At 41.1% G+C, this 27,111-nt stretch overlaps 1 protein-coding gene across 2 annotated transcripts in view; it reads left to right on the forward strand.

The window, feature by feature from the left end:
* Nucleotides 1–239: 239 nt before the first annotated feature.
* Nucleotides 240–27,111, forward strand: part of MEMO1 (mediator of cell motility 1) — a 72,569-nt gene continuing 45,697 nt past the window's right edge. Inside the window, exons 1-2 of one of the 2 annotated variants that reach the window (XM_084900667.1) lie at nucleotides 240–663; nucleotides 24,193–24,274. In XM_084900667.1, coding sequence (XP_084756793.1) covers nucleotides 603–663; nucleotides 24,193–24,274 — 143 coding nt within the window. In that variant the 5' untranslated portion in view covers nucleotides 240–602. Of the gene's footprint in view, nucleotides 664–24,192; nucleotides 24,275–24,875; nucleotides 24,968–27,111 lie in introns of those variants that run through there. The other variant, XM_084900668.1, reaches the window with a different exon arrangement.

Raw genomic sequence — 27,111 nt, forward strand, 5'->3', positions numbered from 1 at the left:
AGGCCCGGCCTGGGCTTTGTGTGCGCGGGGCCGCCCGACCCCAGATGCCGTCCGGCCCTGCCGGCTTCCGCCTTTGACCCGCCGCCGGCGCAGGAGGGGCGGGGCCGGGCCGCGGCCCGGGGCGGGAGGCCCGGCCGGGCGTGGGTGGGGTGGGTGGGGTGGGTGCTGGGAGTCCCGCGGGGTGGGGGTGGGGTGGGGGCGGTGCGGAGTCACGGGGGTGGGGTCACCGCGGTGGCTCCGGGAGGCCGAGCGGGAGGCGAGGGGGCCGCGGGGGCGGCGCGGCGCGGACCAGCCCGGGCCGGGCAGCAGCGGCCACTCCGGGGCCGGCCCTGGGCGCTCCGGGCGTCGGGAGGCCGCCGCGGGCCCCACCTTCCGGCGGCCGCCGGAGTTCGTGCGGATCGTGGCCGCCGCCGCCCGGCTGCCATCTCCTCCTCCCGGGCCGCTGCCTCCTCCTCTTCCTCCTCCTCCTGGGCCGGGCCGGCCTCCTCCCCGCCGCCGCCTCCTCCTGGGCCGGGCCCGCGGCGCCTCGTCCCCTCGCGGAGCCGCTCCCGCCGCCGCCTCCTCATTCATCCTCGTGCACCATAGGCGGCACCGGCTCCAAGATGTCCAACCGAGTGGTGTGCCGGGAAGCCAGCCACGCCGGGAGCTGGTACACAGCCTCAGGTAGGGCCCGCGCCGCCGCCCGCCCGGCCCCGCGCCCGCGGCCGAGGCTGCCGGCCCTGCCCGGCGGCGGGGACCGGGCGGCGGCCTGGGCGGACCGCGTGGGCAGGAGGGCCGGGCCGGCCTCCGCCTCCCCCGGCGGCGCCCCCGGAGCCCGGGGCCGCCCTCGCGCACCCGGCGGAGTTGGGCGGCAGGAGAGTTGCCCGGCCGCCCGCGCCGCCCGCGGGACCGGGCTCAGGCGGGAGCGTGCTCCCGGGGCGCCCGCACCCGCTCCCCGGCTCCCCTCGGCGCCCGGAGCGGGCGGCCGGGCGCTGCCACCCGGGAGCCCGGCGCCCGGCGCCCCGGCCCCGCTTCCTGCACCGGAGCCCGCGCCCCTCCGGCCGGGCTCCCCGCCGGCGCCCCGGCCCCGGCCGCCCCGGAGCCTCGGTGCACGCGGTCCGCTCGCCGCTGCGGGAGGAGGTGCCCGCCCGGGGCGCGGAGAGAAAGGCGGCCGCGGTGCCCGCTGCGGGAGCGGCGCGGAGGGGCACTTTCCCACGTTGCCAAACCGGAGCCGAGGTCTCGGCGGGCGAGCCCCGGGGAGGGCCGGGCCGGGATGGGAGCCCTCGGAGGCGGTGGTGTCGCTGAGCAGAGGCTCCTTTGTCAGGGGTCGCATTGTTCCTGTCATCCAGGAAGGGGCACCGGGCACGGCCTCAGCACTTTTCCTGCGCTGCCGCCGGCCGCGGGCACTCCACAGCGAGCAGGTGCTGGCACCGCCTCAAGAATGAGGTTCGGTTTGAGCGAATTTAGTCTGATGTCCACACGGTCTGAAAAACACTTTCCAGCTCTTTACAAAAGTGTAGGGACTTTCCCTGTTATAACGCTCCTCTCAGGGTGACTGCTTTCTGGGGTTACTTTCAGGCTTCACATTTCTGGTAAGTTAACAAAGTTCCACTGTGATTTCTAATAGATTTCAGCCATTTGGTAGCGGCTTATCAATAACTAGACCTAACTTAAAAAAAACACAAAACTTTATTGTTGAAAGTGTTACATATGTCCCCTTTTTTGCCCCCCATCGATCCCCTCCAGCCCATTCCCACCCCCACCCCCGCCCCAGGCCTCCACCACCCCACTGTCTGCTCCGTGAGTTATGCATATATGCATCCAAGGTCTTTGGTTGATTACCTCCCTTCTTCCCCCCCTTCCCCTCCGAGATAGACCTAACATTGAATCGGATCTTGTCTCCCTTTGCAACTAGGTGGGTTGGATAGTGACAGAGTTTGGGAGAAAACAAAGATTTGGGAGAAAATTCATTCCTCTGAGCTTGCTAAACCAGCTCATTAAATACACACACTTAACTGACTCACTGAAGATTTGCTGTGTTAAGAAGACACAAAAGAATTTTATGATTGGATTTGCAAGCCTAACTTAGCTACAGTTTTAACTAAATTACATCTAATGGATACAATGGCTTTCCTTCATGGGCCTAGAGTATTTCATAAACATTTAATCAGTTCTTAGAACCGTACAATGTCAGTTCAGCTTTTCTTGTTCACCATGTGGGAGTGTGCCCCAAACTCTAATAAGCCAGTGGCAGAACAGAATTGATGAATGGGAGTCCCTGGTTCCTGAGTTTGTTCTCCAATTAGTGCATTATTAATATTAAATTTGCCAATGGATAATAATCTTTGCAGGGTTGTAAACTTATAAGCTTTCTTCAATGTGTTTTGAAGAGTAAAAAGTCTCAGTATTCACTTTCTTTGCCATCTTTTGGTTAATTTCTTTTGCTTTTGTTTTTTATACTTTCTATAAATGTTTTAAACTTTTTCTGTAGTTGGCATTGAAATGTGGGCAAATGATTCTGGAGGAATTTTTATAGCTTCTTGGACATTCTTTGTGTAGTAAAATAAGGCACAGTTCACACTTTGAACTTGAAAAAGACTTATTTAGTAATTTCAAGCAGAGGAAGAATCCGTTAATCCAGCTCAAAACAGCCTGTGATTATAGCTGTTTATCAATAGTAATCCAAAATGGACTATTTTCTTAAAAATTTAAAATATATTATCTTTTTAAAATTCTGAATGAAATAAAAAATGCCATTTGGTAATGTGATTGTCACAGAGAACTTTATTTTAAAAAATTCAGACTCTATGTAGCTTTTGTGTGTATGTATGTACACATGTATATGTGACTTTAAATTTGAGTAATAATTTAGGGGGAATTTAAAGCAATTTAGTTGTAAAATCTTACTTTGCATTTAAAAAAATAAATGAAAATGTAAGGTAAGGAAATTTGACTTGATCTAGTGAGTTCTATATTTAATATTATCCCAGTATATCTATAATAATAACATTGACCATTGGAAAAATTCTACTTGTATTATTCTTGTTTCCCTAATAAACTAGCCCTAAAAATGTGTAATAGGAGAGCAATGTACTTGTGGATTGTCAATTCTGTGGTTCCTATGGCATTCACATTGTATCTGTGGAGTTAAAGTGTACAATTACTGATGTAAGTTGAGGGTGAAATCACATTTGCTTCAGTTAATAGCTAGTTTATTTATTTTAAATATTTTTATTGATTTCAGAGAGGAAAGGAGTGGGAGAAAGAGAGAAACCTGAATGATGAGAGGGAATCATTGATTCGCTGCCTTTTTCATGCCTCCTACTGGGGAGAGAGCCTGCAACCAAGCATGTGCCCTTGATTGGAATCGAACCTGGGACCCTTTAGTCCGCAGGTAGATTCTCGATCCACTGAGCCAAACCAGCGAGGGCCATAGCAAGTTTAGAAAAAAAAGTGTGAGTGTGTGTATATGTATGTATATCTTATTTTATTTAACCCTTGTTATATGCTAGATCCATTGGTAGAGAGAAGTATAAACTATTCCCTGTCCCTAGGAATATGCAGTTTATTTGAAGTAAGAAATAGCACCGGGCAGCAAGTAAAAATCAGGATAATTGAGACAGTGCTCTTGGGAGTTCTGAGGAGGGTGGAATCACTTCACTGTGGGATTTGAATTGTGCTTTGAAGAAGGGTGTTTGGGCAGGTTTGGAAAGGCGGAAAGAACATGGGAGAACATTACAAAGGTACAGAGGCAGGTAAATGTAGGTAGGTCAATTTAATAAGAATGGAGGTGAATCTGATTGGAACTAGAGTATAGATGACTATGAATGCTATGCATCTTAGGGATTTGACTTAGTCCATAGGCAGTCGGGACCTATGGAGAAGTTTCTGAGTAGGGGACTAATAATAGCTTAGCATTTTAGGGAAACTAATCTCTAGGCAGGTTAATCCTCACTTTATAGGTGTACAGCAGGGATCAGCAAACTTACTGCAGTCACAAATCCAGCCTGCTGCCTTAAAAAAATTATAAAATCCACTAGCTAAGAATGGTTTTTAATTTTTAAAAGGTTTAAAAACAAAAACCAAGAAGTGCAATAGAGACCATATGTGGCCCCTAAAGCCTAAAATCCTTTTTATTTGGTCCTTTACAGAAAAAAAATTGCCAAACCCTTACTGTAGGTTAGTGTTGTTCAAAGTGTGATCTCTAGACCAGCAGCATAATGTGTCTGTACTCTGTATTTTCTCCAGATTTGTTACAGCTTGCATTTCATTATTTCAGGCCCTTTTATCTCCTGCAGGACAGATATAACTGCCTCCTAACCGGCTTCTTTCTGCCAATCTTATCCCCCTTCACTCCATCTTCTGCATTGCTCCCTGAATAATCTATCTGCCCACATAATTTCTTTACATAAACTTCACTGTCCCATCTAGCCTATTGCTTAAGGTCTAATAACTCCCTTGGTGACTTGGCATCTCTCTATTTCTTTGGCCACTTTCACCCACCCATCCCAGTTCTTGCCTTTATTATCCTTAGCAGCTGTTCTTTGTTTTTTTTTTAAATACAGTGTACAGTTTCTTATCACTATGCTTTTGCCAAGCTGTTCTCTCTGTTGGAATGCACTTTGTCAGGATAATTCCTACTCACCTTTTATTTATTTTTTAAAAGTTTTATTTATTGATTTTAGAGAGGGAAAAGGAAGAAAAGGAGGCAGGGAGGGAGGGAGGGAGAGAGAAACATTGACTTGTTCCATCTATCCATGCATTCATTGGTTGATTCCTGTATGTTTCCTAACTCGCCGTGGAACCTGCAACCTTGACATGCTCCAATCAATTGAGCTACCTGGCCAGGGCACTCCTATTCATATTTTAAAGATTCAGGTGCGGACACCTCCAAGAAACTTACTCTAATGCCTTATCTGTCCTAGTTTATCTTAATTTTTTTTTTTTTTAATTTTTTTTTTAAGCCCAGCAGTTGAGCATTTACCCATGAATCAGGAGGTCATGGTTTGATTCCTGGTCAGGGCACATGCCTGTCTTGTGGGCTCAGTCCCCGGTGTGGGATGTGCATGAGGCAGTCGATTCATGATGTTTCTTTCTCTCTCCCTTTCTCTCTCTGAAATCAGTAAAAATACACTGTTTACTTTTTCATATTGATTTGTAGTTCTTTCTAGATTCTGGGTATAATCTTGTTAGATATGTCTGTTACAAGTATCTTCTACTTTGTAGTTAGCTCTTTTGGCATTCCGGAGGGATCCCTTACAACTTAGCATTTTCTGAAGTTGGTAGGTTTTATAGATATATACTTTTTGAATATATTTTATTGATTTTTTATAGAGAGGAAGGGAGAGGGATAGAGAGCTAGAAACATCGATGAGAGAGAAACATCGATCAGCTGCCTCCTGCACACTCCCTACTGGGTATGTGCTCACAACCAGGAACATGCCCTTGACTGGAATCGAACCCTGGACCCTTGAGTCCGCAGGCCGATGCTCTATTCACTAAGCCAAACCGGTTAGGGTAATATGTTTTATATCTTTAAGTGAATATTTAGTGTGGGAGAGATTTTTCTTCCCTTGGAAAATGGTTTTTATATTGATGGTACATCATAATTGCTGGTGTCATAGAATTGAGAAAATATATCAAAGTCTGATTTCGAAGCATTCTTTTTTTTTTTTTTTTAATATATTTTATTGATTTTGTACAGAGATAGTTAGAAACATCGATGAGAGAGAGTCATCAATCAGCTGCCTCTTGCACACCCCCTACTGGGGATATGCCCGCAACCAAGGTACATGCCCTTGACCGGAATCGAACCCGGGACCTTTCAGTCCCCAAGCCGACGCTCTATCCATTGAGCCAAACCGGTTTCGGCTCAAAACATTCTTTTTTTTTCTTCTTTTTTAAAAATATATATTTTATTGATTTTTTAAAAAAATATATTTTATTGATTTTTTACAGAGAGGAAGGGAGAGATATAGAGAGCTAGAAACGTCGATGAGAGAGAAACATTGACCAGCTGCCTCCTGCACACCCCCTACCGGGGATGTGCCCACAACTCAGGTACATGCCCTTCACTGGAATCGAACCTGGGACCTTTCAGTCCGCAGGCCGACGCTCTATCCACTGAGCCAAACCGGTCCCGGCGGCTCAAAGCATTCTTGATGTGTTTGTATGATATATATCTAAATTGAATTTTTACTTTTTAAATTCATTCTGTCATTTCTAAAGGTATTTAATACAGTTATATCAGGATTCTATTGTTGGAAAAAATGTGATATTTTTTTTTTTTTTTTTTGGCATGTACCTTGAATTCTAGTGTCAAAATATATTTGGTATTTGAGAAATTGAAAAACTACTAGAATTATTCTGCTTTGAAGAGAAAAGACTATATAATATTTAGTTTTGCAATGAACTTTTTTGGATTACAAATTAATGATTTTCTGTATGCTGATTTTCCTTTGTATCTCATCTGTTATTTTATTGTTGAGAAAAGCAAGAAGGAAAGGACAAATTTAATCGGAAAACTATTGAAATTATTGTTTGACTAATTCTAGCTCTTTCTCACTTTCCTTCTTGTCCTTTCATATGAAATCTCCAAGTCAAAGTTAACTTTTTATCTCGGTGTAGGTTTATATTATCTGCCTTTGGATTTTTCTCCATATGAAAGAAGAACAAGACTGCAACAAATAAAAATGTTGTATTCTATATGTGTGTATATCATCTTTAATCTTCAAAAGGATGCTACAAAGTTAGTTTTATGTCCATTTATGGATGTGGAAACAATGACTCAGAGTGGTTGAGTAACTTGTTTAAAGTATAACAAGTAAGTGGAAGAGCCAGTCTGATTCCAAAATTAGAGTTTAGTGTTAGGGGCAGGGAGGTATGGTGAGGTATGCTGCCCCAAACACTGAACTTTTCTGTTCCACTTCAGGTTTTTCCAGAATATAGTATGGACATTTAAGTCACACTCGTATATCATTTGTAGTTTATAAAGCATTTTCTCATACAATTTTGATTTTCACAGTAATACTATGATTAGGTGTAGGATATAGTAAGGCAGGCTGGTCTTTATCCACCCCCCACCATGGTATTTTATTGATGAAAAACTAAGAGGAAGGCTAAATTGCCTGAGATATACTAGTACTACTGGTAAATGATGGACTGAGGATTTGAACCTAGGCCTTCTATTTCTTTTTATTGTAATGCCAGAGTAAGAGGTTGAACTATTTTGGAAATAGTAAGCAATCTATAATTGTCAGGTAAGTAAATACTTAGATTGTAAAATAAAAGCATAACTAAAAATATTGTGAATTTTGAATATTACTCATAAACTGTAAATACTGACAAAAAGGAGTTGGAATATTTGAATTAGATGAGTCCTAGAATTGGAATTGGGCCTGGCAAACTCAGCATTTCTGGAGAGGCTTTGTTTCAGTGTTGGACCAACCGAGTTCTGCCCTAGGGACTAGGAGTGTATGTGGCAGGAGATGAAACCAACAAAAATGTCTAGAGTTTATCTTCTAGTTGGAGGAGACAGACTATACATAAGGCAAATAAGTAAAATAGACAGTATGTTTGATAGAGGAAAGTGCTATAATTGCATATAGAATTATAAAGCAGATAAAGCAGAGCTTGTGCATTAGCAATGTTAAAGGATGAGAGAAATTAGCAATTTTAAATAATATGGAAGGGAAGACTTCATTGAGATGACATTGGAATGAAGACTTGAAGTAGCTCAAAGAGCGAGCAGGCTTGCATTCTGGATAATTTTAAGGGCTCAACAATTTTAGGCCACAGCAAGTTCAGAGGTCCTGAGATGAGCAGGCCACTGAAGCTGAATGAAGTGACCGGGCAGAGTGGTGTGATGTGACAAGTGCCTGGAGCAGGGGCATAAAGCTGTGGTCAGATGGTACTGGGCCTTGACCATTGTAAGGATTTTTACTTGAGTGAGAAGATTTTGAGCAGTTGATGACATGCTCTCATTTAGACTTACTAGGATCTCTTGAATGCTGTGTGGAGATTAGACTACAGTTGGGGAGTGGTGAGGGCAGTGGCAAGCAGAACCAGGGAGACCAGTTAAAAAGAAAGCAGTAATCCAATGAGAGATGGCGATGACGATAGCAGTGGGGTTGGGTAAGAAGTGTTGGTTACTGAATATAGTTTGAAGGTAGAGCTGAAAGCATCTGCTGACAAACTTGAAGCGGAGTGTGACAGAATGGAGGAGTCTTGGGCATCTTATGGTTTATCCCTGGGCAGCTTTAATAATGGAGTTGATATTTTCTGAGGAAAGATTTAAGAGAAACACCTTAGTTGTGGGGTGGAATGCTCTCTAAATGTTAATTAGGCTAAGTTGTGTTACTGTATTTGAATCTTTTACATTCCTATTGGTTATCCATTTATTATTTCTGTCAATTCCTAAGAACAGTGTTGAAATTTCTAAATATAATTCTGAAATTGTCTTTTTTTCTTTTTAGCTTTATTTATTGTTTCATGTATTATTTATTTATTTATTTATTTATTTATTTATTTATTTGTTTATTTATTTATTTATTGTTTCCAGAGAGGAATCAATAAAAGGGATAGAGAGAAACATCAATGATGAAAGAGAATCATTGATTGGCTGCCTCCTGCATGCCCTGCTACTGGGATTGAGCCTGCAATACAGGCATGTGCCCTTGGCCAGAATCGAACCTGGGACCCTTTAGTCCGCTGGCCAGCACTCTATCTACTGAACCAAACCAGCTAGGGCCATTTCATGTATTTTGAATGTCTATTATTTGATGATATGCATGCTCCGGATACGTTGATTTTTAAAAAAAAATATTTTATTGCTTTTTACAGAGAGGAAGGGAGAGAGACAGAGAATTAGAAACATCCAATAGAAACACTGATCAGCTGCCTCCTGCACAACCTCCACCGGGGTTGTGCCCGTAACCAAGGTACATGCTCTTGACCAGAATCGAACCTGGGACCCTTGAATCCACAGGCCGATGCGCTATCCACTGAGCCAAACGGGTTTTGGCTAAATACTTTTTCTTTTTTGTCAAGGTTCATGGAGACCACCTTCCTGTTTGATGTCTGGCTTATTTCACTTAACATGTGTGCAAGGATGATGCATGCAGAATGTATCAGAATTTTATTCTTTTTTAATTCTGAATAATACCAATGTATGTATATACCATATTTTATTTATTTCACCCGTTATTGAACATTTTGATTTTCCACCTTTTGGCTTTAGTATTGATACAGACAGCTATAAACATTGGTATACAAGTATCTGTTTGAGTCCCTGCTATCAATTCTTTTGGATATCTATCTAGGAGTCAAATTGTTAGGTCATACAATTTATGTTTAACTTTGTGAGGAGCCACCAAACTGATTGCCACAGCAGCTGGACCATTTTACATTTCTACCAGCAATCCATGAGGGTTCCACTTTCTTCACATCCTTACCAACACTTACTTATTTTGATAATAGCCATTCTGAGTGTGAAGTTGTATCATTAAGGCTTTCATTTGCATTTCTGTAATGACTAATGATGTTGAACATCTTTTCATCTGCAACCAAGGTACATGCCCTTGACCACAATCAAACCCAGGACCCTTGAGTCCGCAGGCTGACGCTCTATCCACTGAGCCAAACCGGTTTCAGCTCAGTTCTATTTTTACCTGTCTGTTTATTCTATACCTGTAAACACAGTTTGATCGCTGTAGTTTTTTGGTATTTTTACCCCATTTTAAAAAGATAGTTTGGTAGGCATTGAATTCAGTGAGTATGTTGACATTCCTGTGTTTGTTTTTTTTTAGCACTTTCTAAATGTTCTATTGTATTTTGGCTTGCACAGCTTTTGAAAATTCTGTGGTTTTTAAAGTATTTGTTCTCCTGAATACAGTCTGTCTTTTTTCCTCTGGTTGCTTTATGCTTTTTAAAAAGCTTATTACCATTTTCCTGTTATTTTATTATCATGTGCCTTTGAATAATTTTCTTTGAGTTTATCCTGTTTTGTATTTACCAAGTTTCTTGGATTTGCAGGTTATAGTTTGCAGGTTATAGTTTCTTGGATTTGCAGGTTATAATTTATCAGGCAAGTTTGGAAAAATATTCTGTATTATTACCTCAGATATTTTTTTCTTTTCACCCTCTTTGTTTTCTAGATTCCAGTTGAAAGTATGCTAGATAGCTTAATGTTGTCTCATATTTCACTGAAGATATTAATAGTTATTTTTTAAAAATATATTTTTATTGATTTCAGATAGGAAGGGGGAGGGAGAGAGAGAGAGAAACATCAATAATGAGCCTTAGCTGGTTTTGCTCAGTGGATAGAGCATCGGCCTGCGTACCGAGGAGTCCCAGGTTCGATTCCAGATAAGGGCACATGACCTGGTTGTGGGCTCAATCCCTAGTAGGGGCATGCAAAAGACAGTCGATCAATGATTCTCTCTCATCATTGATGAAAATCAGTTCTATTTTTTATTTTGTTCCTCATGCTTTGGTATTATATCTAAAAAAACCCCCCACACAAACCATTGTCAAATCCAAGATAATGGAGATTTGCTTCTGTATTTTCTTTTGGGAGTTTTATCATGTTATTATTTACATTTAGGTTGTTGACCATTCTGGGTTGAGTTTTGTATGTGGGGTGGGTTGGGGTCCAACTTCATTCTTTTGCAACTTTACTCCACTCTACCTGCTCATCCCCTCAGCCTTATGCTTTGCACAAAGTCTCAATAAAGAGATGGAGCAGAAGGAAAAGTAATGCCTCATGGCACTGAAATTTATCAGTTTCTTCAACAAATATTTATAAAAGTTGTATTAACTTTGTGCCTGTATTATAGAAACACAATACAGCTCTGTCCCTATCTTCGAAGGGCTTAAAGTCTCTGTGAGTTCCCAGTAAGGTAAAACTGTAAACAACCAAAGAAGGAGCAGGTTCCAATACAATTCTTATTGTAAAAATTACTGAGTAAAAACTGTCCTCACTCTCCCTATAGAACAAGAATTAAAAGGAGGAAATAAGTATAATGAATGAATCTGATCTCCTTTGGAGACCTCAACCCTCAGGGCTAACAAAGGTTTTGTGAGGCCTAAGGTTTACTGAACCTGAAGGACTAATTTTAGGGGGGATGGAAGGGGTCGGATTTTTTTTTATAAGGTTCAAAAATGACTTTATTTAGAATAAAAAAATACAAATAACTGTAGGCTTGGGAATCTGTCCTGTTCTCTTTTAAATCATTTCAGGCAGGTTATCCAAAATGCTGCTGGTTGCAACTTGCTTGCTCTCTCGCCCAGGACAAATCCAGCCCTCATCGGGGCTCTGTAGCTTCCTTAGAAAAGGAGGCTGCCCTCCTCCACTGCTGGGTGAGATGTTGCAGAGGAGGGGCTGTGGATCCCTAGCCCAGACCCACCCTCCCAGAGGCAGGTCGTGGGCTCAGGTGCTGCTGAGGCCATCAGACCCTTGGGGGCGGGAAGGAGCGTCTGCAGCTAGTCTCTGGCGTGGGTATCTGAGTGGTAGGTGGGCAGCAGGTGGCAAGAATAGACAAAGAAACTGGCCCGGGGCCAGACAGGTGAGGCAGGCAAAACTTCTGCCTGGGCAGCGCCGGGGCCGCAGAGTTGTGGCAGATAACAAAGCGCTGGCATCCGAGGCCTTGGTGGTGGTGTAGGGGGTCTGAGAACCTGGCGGGGTGCGGGATGCGCGATGCTCCTTTCCTGCCTCTGCATGGTACGGGCTCTGCTGCACTGCCAGCAGGGGAAGGTAGCGGCTGGCCCAGCGTGAGCCACTCGCTTTTTGCTGCCTACTACAGCTTGCCATTTCCCTATGGGCTGATGGGAGACAACTGGTTGGTCCTTTGGTCATCCTAGTGACGACAGTGCTTTTATATATATCTATATCTATATCTATATCTATATATCTATATCTATATCTATATCTATATCTATATAGATAGATAGATAGATAGATAGATAGATAGATAGATGGATGGATAGTTGACATAAGTGTTCTCTGTTTAGTCCCTAAATATAGTGGTTTTCAACCATGGAGCCCTATCACAGATCTTTTGAGTCTATTGGATTCCTCCCGGAATGGGGATTCTGGCTTGTGAGTCTTTTTTTAAAAGCACTGCGGATGATTCTGATGAGTGCTTTGCTTGTGTGCTTTGCCATTAGGTGACTCAGGATCTGATTCTTCTGAATTTGTGCTGTTGGCTAACGTAACCTGTGAGAAAGGAGGAAACTGACTGTTTAGGTGAACACAGATTGATTAGTTTATCTAGTTTGCGTTTTGTGTAGAGGTCTTTGATTCCTGCCCAGCTGGTGTGGCTCAGTGGTTGAGCATCAACCCATGAATCAAGAGGTCACTGGTTCAATTCCTGGTCAGGGCACATCCTGGGGTTGCAGGTTAATCCAGGATTGAGCCAATCAAAGATGTTTCTATCTCTCTATGCCTCTTCCTTCTTCCTTTCTTCTAAAGAATCAATAAAAAATGTTAAAAAAAAAAAAAAAAAAAAACCCAAAAAAGTTCTTATGGTATTTGAAAATTCCATTGATAATTTGAAATTTAACACTAATGTAACTTAACAATATGTTTTCAGGTTTAAAAATATCGTATTTTCCGGCATATAAGACGACCCCCCAACTTTACAGTTAAAACATAGGTTTTGGCCTATATTCGCTGTATAAGACTACCCCCCACTTCAAAGAAAAGACTTACTTTGCTGTCAAGATCTGCAGGTAATTTTTGTGCAATTTTGGTCTTTTGCCCCTGATTTTCGGTTGACTTTTTTTCGTTTCAAAAGTCGTCTTATATGCCGGAAAATACGGTAATTTTATTTTTAAATAACTGAGATGAGACATTTTGTGTTTTGGACTTAGATACAATCTACCTATCATTTTGTTCATTATCCTATATATTGTATATATAAAAGCCTAATGTGCTAAGTGTTCGACTGTCTGACCAGTCACTATACACGCACTGACCACCAGGGGGCAGACGCTTCATCTGGTAGGTTAGCTTGCTGCTGGGGTCTGACCAATGGGGACTGGGCGAGATGGGCCGAACATGCCCTGGAGCCCTCCATGGTCCCTCCCCAGCCCTGATTGTGCACCAGTGGGGTCCCTGGGATGTGTCATTCCTCGGGGGATGTCGGAGAGCTGGTTTCAGCCCGATCCTCGTAGGCCAGACCTAGTGACCTCACCAGTGCGTGGATTCATGCATTGGGCCTCTAGTCTGATATAATAAATAAAGGTTGGCTTCTACATATCAGTTTATCAGGAAGTATTTATTAAATACAAGTATGTTTAAGAATTTTGGAAAGTAGGAAATAACATATGAATCTACCAAAACTCAGATGAGCCAACAACTAGTGGTAGGGCATCTGGATTCTATTCAATGATTATTGCCAACATTTATTGAGTCCTTATTATATGTTAGGTATTTGCCCTTACATTTCTCTTTTAGTAAAACAACCATGTAAAAAAGCTGAGGTTATTCAAGGTCACAAAGTTTGTGTTGCTGTTCCAACCAGCTGGCTCTGCAATTGAAACTAGAAACCACCATTTTATATTGCTTCCCATACAAGGCTTTGCATAAATTGTCATTCTAGATTATTAAACATTTATGGTTATTTGAAAATAAATATTAGGGAATCATGTGACTCGTAAAACATTTTATTTTGTGAAGTTTCATAGTGTCAAATCAATAAAAGCAAGATAATTTTAAAAATCCAAAATATGGCCGAAGCCGGTTTGGCTCAGTGGTAGAGCGTCGGTCTGCGGACTGGGGGGTCCCAGGTTCGATTCTGGTCAGGGGCATGTACCTTGGTTGCGGGCACATCCCCGGTGGGGGGTGTGCAGGAGGCAGCTGGTAGATGTTACTCTCTCATCGACGTTTCTAGCTCTCTATCTCTCTACCTTCCTCTCTGTAAAAAATCAATAAAATGTTTTAAAAAAAAATCCAAAATATGTAAAATTAAACTTTTTAGTCATGCATGTTGCATAAACTATACAGTGAACGTGTTTCAATATGTTGGTCTTGTAATTAAAACACCTTTTCAGGCATAAAAACTTTGTGGCTCCCCATTATCTACTTGGAAAAACAAGCAAACTCCTTAACATAGGCTTTAAGGGGTCACTTATTCTAAGCTCTCCCCTTTGAACTGTTGTTTCTTGCAACTGCAATTGTTATTTCTACTTTTGTGCTTACGGTCATAGCTTCCTTCTGTTTGGAAATACCCTGCCATTTTCTGCCTCTCTAGCTCTACTTTAAGACGTAATGTAAGTTCATGTTTGTGCTGCTTCTGAGTGCTTGTCTACTTTCAACTCTTTAAAGCTTTTAGCCTTATGCCGAAACCGGTTTTGCTCAGTGGATAGAGCATCAGCCTGCAGACTGAAGGGCCCCAGGTTCGATTCCGGTCAAGGGCACATTCCCAGTGGGGGGTATGCAGGAGGCAGCTGATCGATGTTTCTCTCTCATGGATATTTCTAGCTCTCTGTCTCTCTCCCTTCCTCTCTGTAAAAAATCAATAAAATATATTTAAAAAACAAAGAAAACCCACAAAAAACTTTTAGCCTTAGCCGGTTTGGTTCAGTGGACAGAATGTTGGCCTGTGGACCAAAGGGTCATGGATTTGATTTCGGTCCAGGGGACGTAAGTTGGTTGCAGACTCCTCCCCGGCCCAGGCTCATACAGGAGGCAACCAGTTGATGTGTTTCTCTCACGTCAATGTTTCTCTCTGCCTTTCCCTCTCTTTTCTACTCTCTCTAAAAATCAATGAAAATATATCCTTGGGTGAGGATTAACAACAAAAACAACAACAATAAATAAAAACTTTCAAATGGAGAATTTGCTTCCTCATTTGCCACCTTATTTCCCCCATATACAGTTTAGTTGAGGAGCACTACTTTTAGTAAATTTTAGTAAATTAGTGCTCCTCAACTAAATTTGAAATTAGCTATGTTAAGAGCCTGGAAGTTAAATACCTTGTTCACAATTTATGGGCCACTTGAAGAGAAAGAGGGTTGTATGGGCATGCCAACTTCTGGACATTGTGGGGTCTTTTAAATTGTCTATATTTTTTAATATATGAATATATATTTTAGTAATTTTTAGAAATGTGACTTGTTAGTGACCACTAATGCTAGGTCATTATAATGTATGCTAGAGGCCCGATGCATGAAATTCATGCAAGGGGCTCAGCTCTAGCAGCTGTGGCTGCCTCGGCCCCTCACAGCCCCCACTTCCTCCAGAAGGTCACCCGGACAGCCGTCTGGAAGGTGGTCCAGACGGTCGTTCTGCTGTTTGGGCTAATTAGCATATTAGCTCTTTATTATATAGGATATCTTGACATTATTTTCAGCATTTTAATTTCTGCCACGTTTAAATGTTTTTGAGAGTGTAGACTCCTTTCTCTGCTCACCATTGCAGTGAATTTGCTTCTTTCTTTTCCTTTAGAGATAGTTTGTTTTCTAGTACTCAGCCCACGTGGGGGGTAGGGAAGAAATGAAATAGGATGCTGCTGCCTTTTTCTAGATACCCACCACAGGATGTAAGCTAAGTACTCTTGAGATCTGGGTGGCACCTCCCAGGTGTCCTGGTAGTGGGGCAAGGGTTTAGGAGGAGTGTAGGCTTTCACTTAACTGGGTTCAGTAAGACCCTATTGTATATACATTGTCTGCTGTGTCCTGTTATCGGTCACACAGACCTGGAGATGAGAATTTTCTTCAAATATCAGCTTTGTCTAATTAAAGGAGCTGTGTCCCATGAGAATGTATAACTTAGGTGTCATACTTGCCAAACTGGTCTTTATTTTTAACATTTTTTTTTTTTACATTAGTTTTACTTTCCTATTGCAGACTGTTTAAATGGGAGAAACATTTTTTATGGCAATCCTATTCTGGCTTAAGACAAATCAGTGTACCCCCTAAAACTGCTATGACTTCACCACCTATTTCTGTTACCCATGGCCATTGTTTCATTTTTCTGTATGGCATCCAGTTAGAAACACAAGATTGAGCTGATTTATGTTTTGGTACTCTGCATCTCTCCATAGATGCTGCAGGAGTTTTTCAGGGTTTTGCAGTTTGAAATGCTGGCTTTTCAGTTATTGAAGCCTTGACAAAACAAACTGTATGCATGTACACATCTTTTAATTTTTACTGAGCAGCCAATTTGAGTCGTTAGAAAAGTACATAACATCTTAAGTAGACATTCATAAGTCATTGTTAAAAGCATAGAGTTTGGAATGCAAGGGCAGGAAGTGGAGGGTAGTTTTGTAATCAAGAAAATGAAAAGTGAAAAAGGAGACCTCCTTTGCAATTAATCTGAGGCACTTCTTAGAGGTTTTATCTACAACTGTGATTTTCAACCTTTTTCATCTCATAAAATTCTATGGCACACCAAAGAATATATTTTTTGCTGACCTGATAAAAGTATATGCTTTTGATTTATTCATATGGGACAGCTATTGTTGTATTGACTGTTGTCACCTTTTAACTTGACAATCTTAGGGAAAGGGAGTGAGGCCCCTGACTAAGTAGTCAGGTATTCCTGTTTTAAAACTTGTGGCATTCTGGTTGGAAATGGTTGCTCTCAGTTTGGTCACTCACAGAATAGAGGCTGTCTAGTATTATCAATAGAAGGTTTGCTATTAGAGGATGGAAATCTGCTAATACTGTTAGGGTAACACTGTAGGCAGTGCGAGATCAGGGACTTCCAGGTCAGGAGATCAGTGAATTGGTGCTGTAAGGGTAGAAACTGTTTGCAGCCAACCCCACCTGGGGTAGGCAGCCCTGAGGCCCTTGGCGTTAGTTGAAGCCAGAAGGCGCTCAAGTCTGCAGGTGCATTCTGTTGCCAAATGAAGCAGAATCAGATAGCTAGGATTACTTCACAAGTCGAGATACCTGGAACTCTTTAAATGATGTGTGATGGTTTCATGGTTTGGCTGGGGGAAGATATTTAATGTTTACAGGAAAAAAATTACAAATCTTTAATAGAATAAAACAATTTAGTCTGGTTCTTTTTCTAAAATTTTCTAGATGATAGTTACTGAAGTTTACATTGAATAGAATTTTCATTCTAAAGTAGCTTATTTATACCCATTTATTGTAATTACTGAATATTAATCACATGTTTGAAATTATATATTATGCGTCATCAGGGTAAATGCAGTTGTGTTCATGCTTGTATTCTGCTGCAGCAAACAGAGTAGTTAGAAAAGGCCATAATTAATAAGTGTTTAAAAGTTGCTTTGATGTCCTTAGATGAAAGTTGTACTACCAATACCAAATGCTAGTATTTTTAATTATCACTTTCGTTTATTACATGAAATGCTGTCTTGATTTCTATAGAGATAGCTATAGATAACCTGTAATACATGTTTACTGTGAATGTGTAGAGAAAAATCTTAGAAACTGTTTATCTTCCAAAAAATTCACTTTCATATTCAAGTTGTTTGGTACCTGTTTGGATAAAATTCCAAAAACATGCCTAAATGTTGACTTTATCATGACATTAATAGATAGCTTTCTTTGTTGTGTGATATAAAAATACTAGAGAAGGTAGTTCTGTAGCGCAATGGATAGCGCATTGGACTTCTAAAAATACTAGAGACTCAGTACACGAATTTACCAGTGGGGTCTCTTGGCTGGTTTGTGGGATGCAAGAGGTTAGCCAGATGGGGAGGGACTGCCTATCTCTCTCACTCAGTCCCAATCAGCCAGACCCCAGCAGCAAGCTCACCTACAGGTCAGAGTGTCTGCCCCTGGTGGTCAGTGCATGTCATAGTGAGTGATTCAGTGGGCTTAGCATAATAGCATATTACACTTTGGTTGAGTGACTGGATGACCAGAAGTAGCACACTAGGCTTTTATTATATAGGATGATAGCTAATGCCTAAAATTATATTTTATAAAGTGAGTGAATTGATGTATTTGAGGTTTTGGAGATTTCAAATTGAAAGACCTAGAAATGATGAAAAGGAGGCAATGCTAGCTGCTTTTAGTTCTTGGACTAGTTTTATTTGTTTTTTCCATTTCCTTGTAACTCATCTTGTCTGCAACTACTTGTAAACTAAATTATTAACTTGTATACTAAATTATATTTCTCATTACTCCAATGTATATATTATTGGTCAAATAATAGTTCTCAGCTAATAGTTGGGCTTTACTTATTATAACCTAGATTATTAAGTGTAGATACTGGCTTAGGTATAGCAATGATTTGTTGTTAGTTGGATTTAGCATTTACTGGTGTTTTTCCATGTTGGCAGAGGGAGGGCAGTTGGGGGCAACCAGGCCGGCGGGGGGGGGGGGGGGGGACATAAGGGGTGACCAGGCTGGCAGGCAGAGGCAGTTAGGGGTGATCAGGCAGGCAGGTGAGCAGTTAGAAACCAGCGGTCCAAGATTGTGAGAGGAACATCCAACTGCTGGTTTCAGCCCGATCTCCAGGATTAGGCTGAAACCAGCAGTCGGATATCCCTGAAGGGGTCCTGGATTGGAGAGGGTGCAGGCTGGGTTGAGGGGACCCCTCCCCCCCATGCATGAATTTCATGCTCCTGGCCTCTAGTGTATGATATATATGCACACACAAAATTAAAATATTTTGTAGCTTCTGTTCAGTACCATGCTTTCCTTTTTCCTTAATGAAGACATCTTCCATAGAGGGTCATAAAATTTTGTTTCATTGTTTTCCAGTTGCTGAATATTCTACTCTATGGATCTAGCAAAATTTATTTAACCAGTTTTGTTTTGTTTTTGTGGATGCTTAGATTGTCAGTGGTTCTCAACCTTTCTAATGCCTTGACCCTTTAATATAGTTCCTCATGTTGTGGTGACCCCCCAACCATAAAATTATTTTCGTTGCTACTTTATAACTGTAATTTTGCTACTGTTAATGAATCGTAATGTAAATATCTGTGTTTTCCGATGGTCCCTTTTTCCCCCCATTGCCCTCCCCTACCCCTTTTCCCCATGTTGTTTATGTTTAAAATTAAATGAGATTGTAGTTGATAAGTCTTCTCAGAAACACTTTTTACAAGTATTGTGGTTTTCAAATGTTGGTCTTTGATGAGGTTTTCATCAGTTCTGTGTTGAAATAAATATCAGAACATTGTAGTGCATGTGGTTTTCATAACTCATTGATTTTAAGATGTACATTTTCCCACATTTTAGCACTTCTGAAAATGAGGTGTTTTATAGTCAACGGTATCTTAAAATCTTCGTTGTCAAATAGTTGTCACTGCCCACACACCTATGAACTTAATTATTAATCCTGCTGTTATGATTAGACAACTGCAACCCACTGAAGTTTCAACAAACATTCCATTTATGGGAGAGATTACCTACTCTGGGTTGTCTTTTGAAACCTTCTGTTAATTACACCTTCTGGAGATAACTTTTGGTAAGATAAAAAAATGTATGGCATCAAGTTGCTTAAATAACAGTCCCAGAGGCATGAGAGGAACATTTTTAGAAGAAATATTGCATCACTAATTCTTTAAATGGTACAGAGGTATGATAATATAGAAAAACAAGGATGACTGATGACTCTGACTTAAAAAAATTAAACACAACAGTGCTGTATGAAAAATCATGTCTAAATAAGCTTAAAAGACCTTTGTGAATAATCTATATTAATAAAAGGATAATATGCTAATTAGACTGGAGGTCTTCTGGATCTCCCTCCGAACAAAGCTGCAGTGGTTGTGAGGGCCGGGCTGAGGCATAGGCAAGCCACAAATGTGAGGGTTGGATTGAAGCTCAGGCAGCTGTGGCAGCCGGCAGTGGCAGCAGCAGCAGCATGATGGGGGCACTGCCTTCCCCTGATTGGCTGGCCCAGTTGCCTCCCATGGGGATCGGGCGTAAGCCATCAATAGGACATTCCCTGAGGGCTCCCTAACTGTGAGAGGGGGCAGGCCAGGCTGAGGCCGCCCCCACTCCGTGCACGAATTTTCATGCATCGGGCCTCTAGTCCTGTGTAATAAAAGCCTAATATGCTAAGTGTCCGGTTGTCCAGCAGTCCGTTCAAACAATCAAAATGCAATATGCTAATGATATGCTAAGGTCGCTCAACTGCTTGCTGTGATGTGTACTGACCATCAGGGGGCAGACAGTTGACTGGTAGGTTAGCTTGCTGTTGGGATCTGGCCAATTGGGACTGAGCAAGACAGGTGGACATGCCCTGGAGCCCTCCAGCAGTCCCTCTTCATCCCCGATTGTGCACTGGTGGGGTCCTTCAGCCTGGCCTGTGCCCTCTTGCAATCCAGGACCCCTTGGGGGATGTTGGAAAGCCGGTTTCAGCCTGATCCCACTCAACGCAGGAGCTGCCCCCTGGTGGTCAGTGCGCTTCCACAGGGGGAGTGCTGCTCAGCCAGAAGCTGGGCTCATGGCTGGTTAGCGCAGCTGCAATGACGGAGCCATCTTTCGCCTTTGTGGCAGTGCTAAGGATGTCTAGGAGGAGTGGGCCTAAGCCATCAGTCAGACATCCCCTGAGGGCTCCCAGACTGTGAGAGGGTGCAGGTTGTGCTGAGGCCTCCCCTCACCCGCTCCCGAGTATGAATTTTGTGTACCAGGCCTCTAGTTGGAAATAAAGCTGTAAGGTAATTGAAACACAGTTTAGATAAATTCTAGGAAAACTAAGTGATAGGTCTATAATCGTTCTCAAGCCTTTAACGTGTATCCTCCTTTCCCTCCTTTTAAGAAACTTCATGTCAGAAAGTACAGAATTTCCTACAGGACAGTGGTTGTTTGTTTTTACCTGTTGATTGAGAAAATATGCTTTAAAAAGGTAAAAACATTTCCTTAACACTTAAATGAATATGTATTTCTTTATAGTTGACGGGTCTTACGTTTATTTTATTTCTAGGTAAGTCTTGGTATGCATAAACATTTGCGGAGTCCTTGTGGGTCCAAGAACTCCCTTTTAAAAAAACATTTTTTTCATTGATTTTTAGAGAGGAAGTGGGGGCGGGGAGAGAGAAGGAAAGGGAGAGAAACTTTGATTCAAGAGAGAAACATCCTGCTGCTTACTGCACACATCCCCAACAGGGGTTTGAATCTGCAACCTGGGCATGTGCCCTGACCAGGAATCGAACCAGTGATGTTTCAATGCATGGGGATGACGCTCAACAAATTGAGCCACATTGGCCAGGGTCAAGACCCTTTTTGGGTTGGGAACTATTGACCTAGACAGCTACTGCACATGTGTCAAACACAAGGCCCGCGGGCCAAATCCAGCCCGCCAGGCCTTGCAATGTGGCCCGCACCGCGCTGTCATCACTGCACTCCGCTGTCAGTTTATGACATTGTCAGTTTATGACTGTTCAGTAAACCATTCGGCCCGCGATTTAGGCTGGATTTTAGATTTTGGCCCCTTCTCTGATTGAGTTCGACACCCCTATACTAGAGTGTGGTCCATAGTCTAGCAAATAGTGCTTATACCCGGGGAAAATGTTAGAAATGCAGAATCTGAGGCCCTGCCCCAGATCTATCAAATCAGAATTAGCATTTTAACAAGATTTTCTGGTGATTGCAATTCACGTTGAATTGCACGTTGTTTGAGAAGAGTTAATCAAATACATGATATTTGTTCAGATTGAGGAGACCATTGGTTGAATTTTATTTTATTTTTTGGTGTCGGAGGGGGAAGAGGGCTAGGAGGAGCTGGTCAAACAGAGTTAGAACAGTATAAAAAAACAAATTTTGAAGTCAAATTTGTTTTTTTATACTGTTCTAACTCTGTTCTCTCTTAATTATAATATCTTAGAATGGTTCTGATAACTAGCTGCATAGGAATTCCTGAAAAGGTGGTGTGTATTTGTTTGTATGTGTGTTTAATATCTGTGGTTTTGTCACCATGCAAATAAACTTATTAGTGAAATATTATTTGATTCAAGGGGGGTTCAAACAGAAGTGTTACTGAATTGCTAACAGCACATTGTTTATTGTCTATTTCTTAAGGAAATACCTTAACATTGTTCTTTTGGGAATTTACTTTTATTATTTTACCCAAAGTAGTACATGCCCATTTGTCTTTCACATAACCATGGAGTAGTTTGCTAGGATTGAACAGTGCTTAATTTTTTCATTCATCAGTGTGCCTTCAAATCCAGTGGTATTTGAAAGACAAAATACATATTCTACATCATCTTCATGTATTTAAGAAGACCATATTGCCAAATATCTTCTTTTGAAGGACTGAAATTCATTTTTTTATTTGACTGTTTATAGATCAACAATTAAGCAACCATTCTATATAATAAAAGGTTAATACACAAGCTGTCCCCTCTACCAGGAGTTTGACTCGGAGTTCATCTGGATGTTTGGCCAGGGAGTGGGGGCCAGCTTGCCAACCGCCCATGGCCCCTCTTTTCCGCTGGCCCTGCCCCTGATTGCCCCCCCTGCCCAATCGGGAGGGGCCTGCTGGACTCCACCGGTGCACTAATTCGTACTGGGCCCCTAGTATAGATAATAAATAGATTGGAGTTCAGCTTTAATCTTAAGATTCCTCTGTAGAAATTGATCCTTGTCTAGAAGAAATGATAAGAAGGCTTGGTTTAGTGCTTAAAATCACTGAGGTTGCTGTCAAAAGAGTGTCTGAATTGGAAGATATTTTCTTTGCTCTTATAAGGCTTTCAATTTCTGTTTCACAAACTTCCTGTAATATGGAAATATTTGGAATACTTATTTTGTTAATATGAAATTTATTGGGCAGTTAAAAATTTAACTATTTTTCCTTGAGTTAATGAGATTATTTCATATAAGTTTTTTGGTGATTGTTCTTTTTTAATATATTTTATTGATTTTTTACAGAGAGGAAGGGAGAGAGATAGAGAGCTAGAAATGTCGACTAGCTGCCTCTTGCACACCCCCTTCCGGGGATGTGCCCGCAATCAATGATCATGCCCTTGACCGGAATCGAACCTGCGACCTTTCAGTCCACAGACCAATGCTCTACCACTGAGCCAAAGCAGTTTTGGCTTGGTGATTGTTCTTAAATTTAAGTTTAAAAAATAAACTACATTGTTTGAGTGCCGAGTCAGACTTTTTTTTTTGGTATTCTTGCAATTTACAGAGTAAATTGGTTGTCATAAACTTGACTTGTTTATGAATATATACAGAAGATTTCCAAATTACTACACTATTAATCTCAATGGATATTTTGAAAATAAGAATGAGAAGAAACAAAGGGATACTATTTCTTATCCATCAAATTGGCAAAAATTAAAAAAATTCTGAGAATATCTGGTATTGATAAGGATATACAGAAATGAGCATTTTTAACCATTGCTGATGTTGGAGGAAAGTAATTTAAACCAAAGCCTCCTGCTGGGACCGGTTTGGCTCAGTGGATAGAGCGTCGGCTTGGGGACTGAAGGGTCCCGGGTTCGATTCTGGTCAAGGGCATGTTCCTTGGTTGCGGTTATATCCCCAGTGGGGGGTGTGCAAGAGGCAGCTGATCGATGACTCTCATCGATGTTTCTGACTCTCTATCTCTCTCCCTTCCTCTCTGTATAAAATCAATAAAATATATTTAAAAAAAATAAAAATAAACCAAAGCCTCCTGCCATCTCAGAAAACCTCTCTTCAAAGGTAGAAAAGAAAGAAAACAATTCAATGTTTGAAGAAACATTAATCTAGAATGTGATGCATATCACGGGCAATCTAAGAGATTACAAAGCCTACAGAGAATTCACCCTTTTATGTAGTTAATACACGCTCTCACGAGAAGCACTCAAGTAAGAAGACTGATGGCAACATTTCTCACACATAGTTTAAACTAAATTCACTTGGTTGTTGAGGTGACCAAATATACTGTCTTTAGCTAATGTGCTTTATCTAAAGGAAAAAATTAACATTTTTTATGTTTTGGTGTTTAAAAAACATTTACTCAATTATTTTCATTCATATACTAACAGTTTTCTGTTTCTTCCTTTATTTTGTTTAACCCCTGAAATTGTAGAGCATATTGTTCTGGAATGAAGACTGTTGCAAAAATAAGCAAATGGATAAAAGCAAGTTTGGTTTATTTAGTATGTGATCTTACCATATTGCTTGCTAGAGACTTTGTACGTTAAGTTGCAAATATTAACATCCAAACTCATGATCCTGCCGCCCATTAAGCTATTTTAGTCCGATAGGTTTAATGAGGGTTTTGTGTCATGTGTGGTTGTCTATAGTACATTGCTTTGCTGACTCCAGTTTCCCTTTCTCTTTTTATAGGACCGCAGCTGAATGCACAGCTGGAAGGTTGGCTTTCACAAGTACAGTCTACAAAAAGACCTGCTAGAGCCATAATTGCACCGTAAGTTTTAAGGGTCTTTACCCAGAATATTTTACATGTTAATTGTTAATAAAGAATGAGTATCTGCAGGTTGAGCTATAAACCAAAACCCAAAAGACATATTGAGCTGACAAAATTGTATTCAGTAAATTTCATGATTCCCGTGGCTTTCACTTTAACTAAAGGATAAAGGAAATTGGCTACTTTATTTTCTCAGATGCAGTAATTTCAAAATTTATTTTTGGCAATAAAACTGCCTTTTAAGACAGGTGGGCTGTTTACATTAGGTAAACTTGGAGATTTTTGTATTTATTGGTAGAAATGAATAAGTTCTATTTTAAACATTAAAAAGATCTACTTTAATCCAGATAATTTTTAGCTTATAATGAAAAATATGCTTTAACCATAATATAGTGCAATATGGAGTAGCAACCAAAGTTTTGTTGGAGGGGTAGATTTTTTTGTAATGGAAATCTGTGACTCTCTTCAATGTTAAAGGGCTTTTTAAAAGAACTGAGGGATAGCAAATAATACAGTTAATGATGTGTCTGTGTCTGATATGAATTCAGTTAATTTTGATTTGGTTTCCAGTGCTAATATTCAAAACACATTGTTTTTTAAGCACATGTTAACATTTTTCTGAGAAGAGTAAAAGTTGGAGTTTGTGGAGTTTCTTCTCACAGCAGCATCTTTTATGACTTCTATTGAGTTAAGGTTGGTACCCTGATAAATAATAAATAGTGAAAATAATAATAGCAACCATTCATTAAGCAATAGGATAATTAAATGATTAAATACACATAAAGAGCCTACATTAATGTTTGGCATGTAATAAGTATTCCAGAAATGTTAGGTATTTTATGTGCCAAACATTTTGTTAAGTACTTCATTTGTATGTTCTAACTTGATCTCATTTCATAGATACAGGACAGCTTTGTGACATACAAGTTATTTAATCTTTTGTGCCTTTATCTCATTAGTATAATTGGAATAATAGTAGTTCCATATTCTTTTTTTGAAGATTAAATGAACAAGTCTTTATAAAACTTTCAGCACAATGACTTGTAATTATTTATTTAGTCATTCAGCAAATATGTACCAGGCTAAATGCCAAGTACTCTTCTTTGTGATGCTTTTTGAATAAGTCAAAATCACTTCTCTCATAGTGCTTACATTTTAGTGCCCGGGGAAGACAGACAGAAAACAAATGATTATATTCAGTGTCAGGTGCTTATGGGTGCTAAGAAGAAAAATAAAGCAGAAAAAAAGATTGAGAGTCACATGAGAGCAACTTTTTTATAAGATAGTCAGAAGTAACATCTGAGCCTAAATGATGTGAGAGAGAAGTTACGCAGATGCCCAGGGAAAGAGGGTTTCAGGATGGGGAAAGCAAGCACAACGGTCTAAAGCAGGATATGCTTAGTGGACTTGAGAAAAAGCAAGAAGGCCAATGTAGCTGGAGAGGCTGAAAAAGGTAGTGGATGCGAGGCAGCAGGGACTAGATCATGGAGAAGCTTTGTAGACGAACATAAAAACTTGGGTTTTTATTCTAAGTGAAATGGCTACTCAAGAGAAGTTTTGAGCAGAAAAGTGACATGATCTGCCTTGGCTTAGAAAAGGATTACTTTTGCCTCCTGTATAGATATTCTGTTTTATGGGAACAAGGAGCCAGTTTGGGAGGCTTATTAGAATAGTACAGATAAGAGATGACATAATGGCTTTGACTAAGGCATTGGCTCTCAACCTTTCTAATGCCGTGACCCTTTAATACAGTTCCTCAAGTTGTGGTGACCCCCAACCATAAAATTATTTTTATTGCTACTTTATAACTGTAGTTTTGCTTCTGTTATGAATTGTAGTGTAAATATCTGTGTTTTCCGGTGGTCTTAGGCTCTACAGCATCGGTTCTCAACCTGTGGATCACGACCCACAGGTTGAGAACCGCTAGCAGGGTCGCTTAAGACCATTGGAAACACAGATATTTACACTATGATTCATAACAGTAGCAAAATTACAGTTATGAAGTAGCAACGAAAATAATTTTATGGTTGAAACCGGTTTGGCTCAGTGGATAGAGCGTCGGTCTGCGGACTGAAAGGTCCCTGGTTCTATTCCAGTCAAGGGCATGTACATAGGTTGCGGGCACATCTCCAGTAGGGGGCGTGCAGGAGGCAGCTGATTGATGTTTCTCTCATCAATGTTTCTAACTCTATGCCTCTCCCTTCCTCTCTGTAAAAATCAATAAAATATATTAGAAAAAATAATTTTTTGGTTGGGGGTCACCACAACATGAGGAACTGTATTAAAGGATCGCGGCATTAGAAAGGTTGAGAATCACTGGACTAAGGACTACTGGTTGGGGTGATGAGAAGCAATGGATATATTTTGTATATATTTTGAAGGTAAGGACCAATAAAATAGAAGAATCAAGAAACAAGAAACAAGAAAACTTGTTAGTTTTGGCCTGTGAAACTGGATTTGCTTTTGTACTGTTAAGGGGCAAACGGGTGGAAATGGGGAGTAGAAGTGTTTATGTAGAATCTAGGGTTTGACTTGGACCATGTCAATGCTTAGATGCCTATTAGCTATGCAAGTGGAGATTTGAAATGGGCAGCCACATACAGCCTGCAGCCTGTTTTGATGCGTCTATCACAGGCTGTAGTTGCCTATGGGGTAAAGTAAGATAGAGAGGAGAAGAGGTTCAAGGACTGAGCCCCTTAGGCAAACACAGTTTTATTTAGAGGGCAAATAAAGACGAAAATGACATTTGCAAAGGAGATACTGAAGGAAGACCAGTGAGCAAGGCGGAGAACCAAGGGTGAGTGCTGTTTCTGGGTGGCAGAAGGATGAAAGAGGTG

Source organism: Pipistrellus hanaki (genome assembly GCF_964339955.1).
Source record: "Pipistrellus hanaki genome assembly, chromosome: 12".
Lineage (NCBI taxonomy): Eukaryota > Metazoa > Chordata > Mammalia > Chiroptera > Vespertilionidae > Pipistrellus > Pipistrellus hanaki.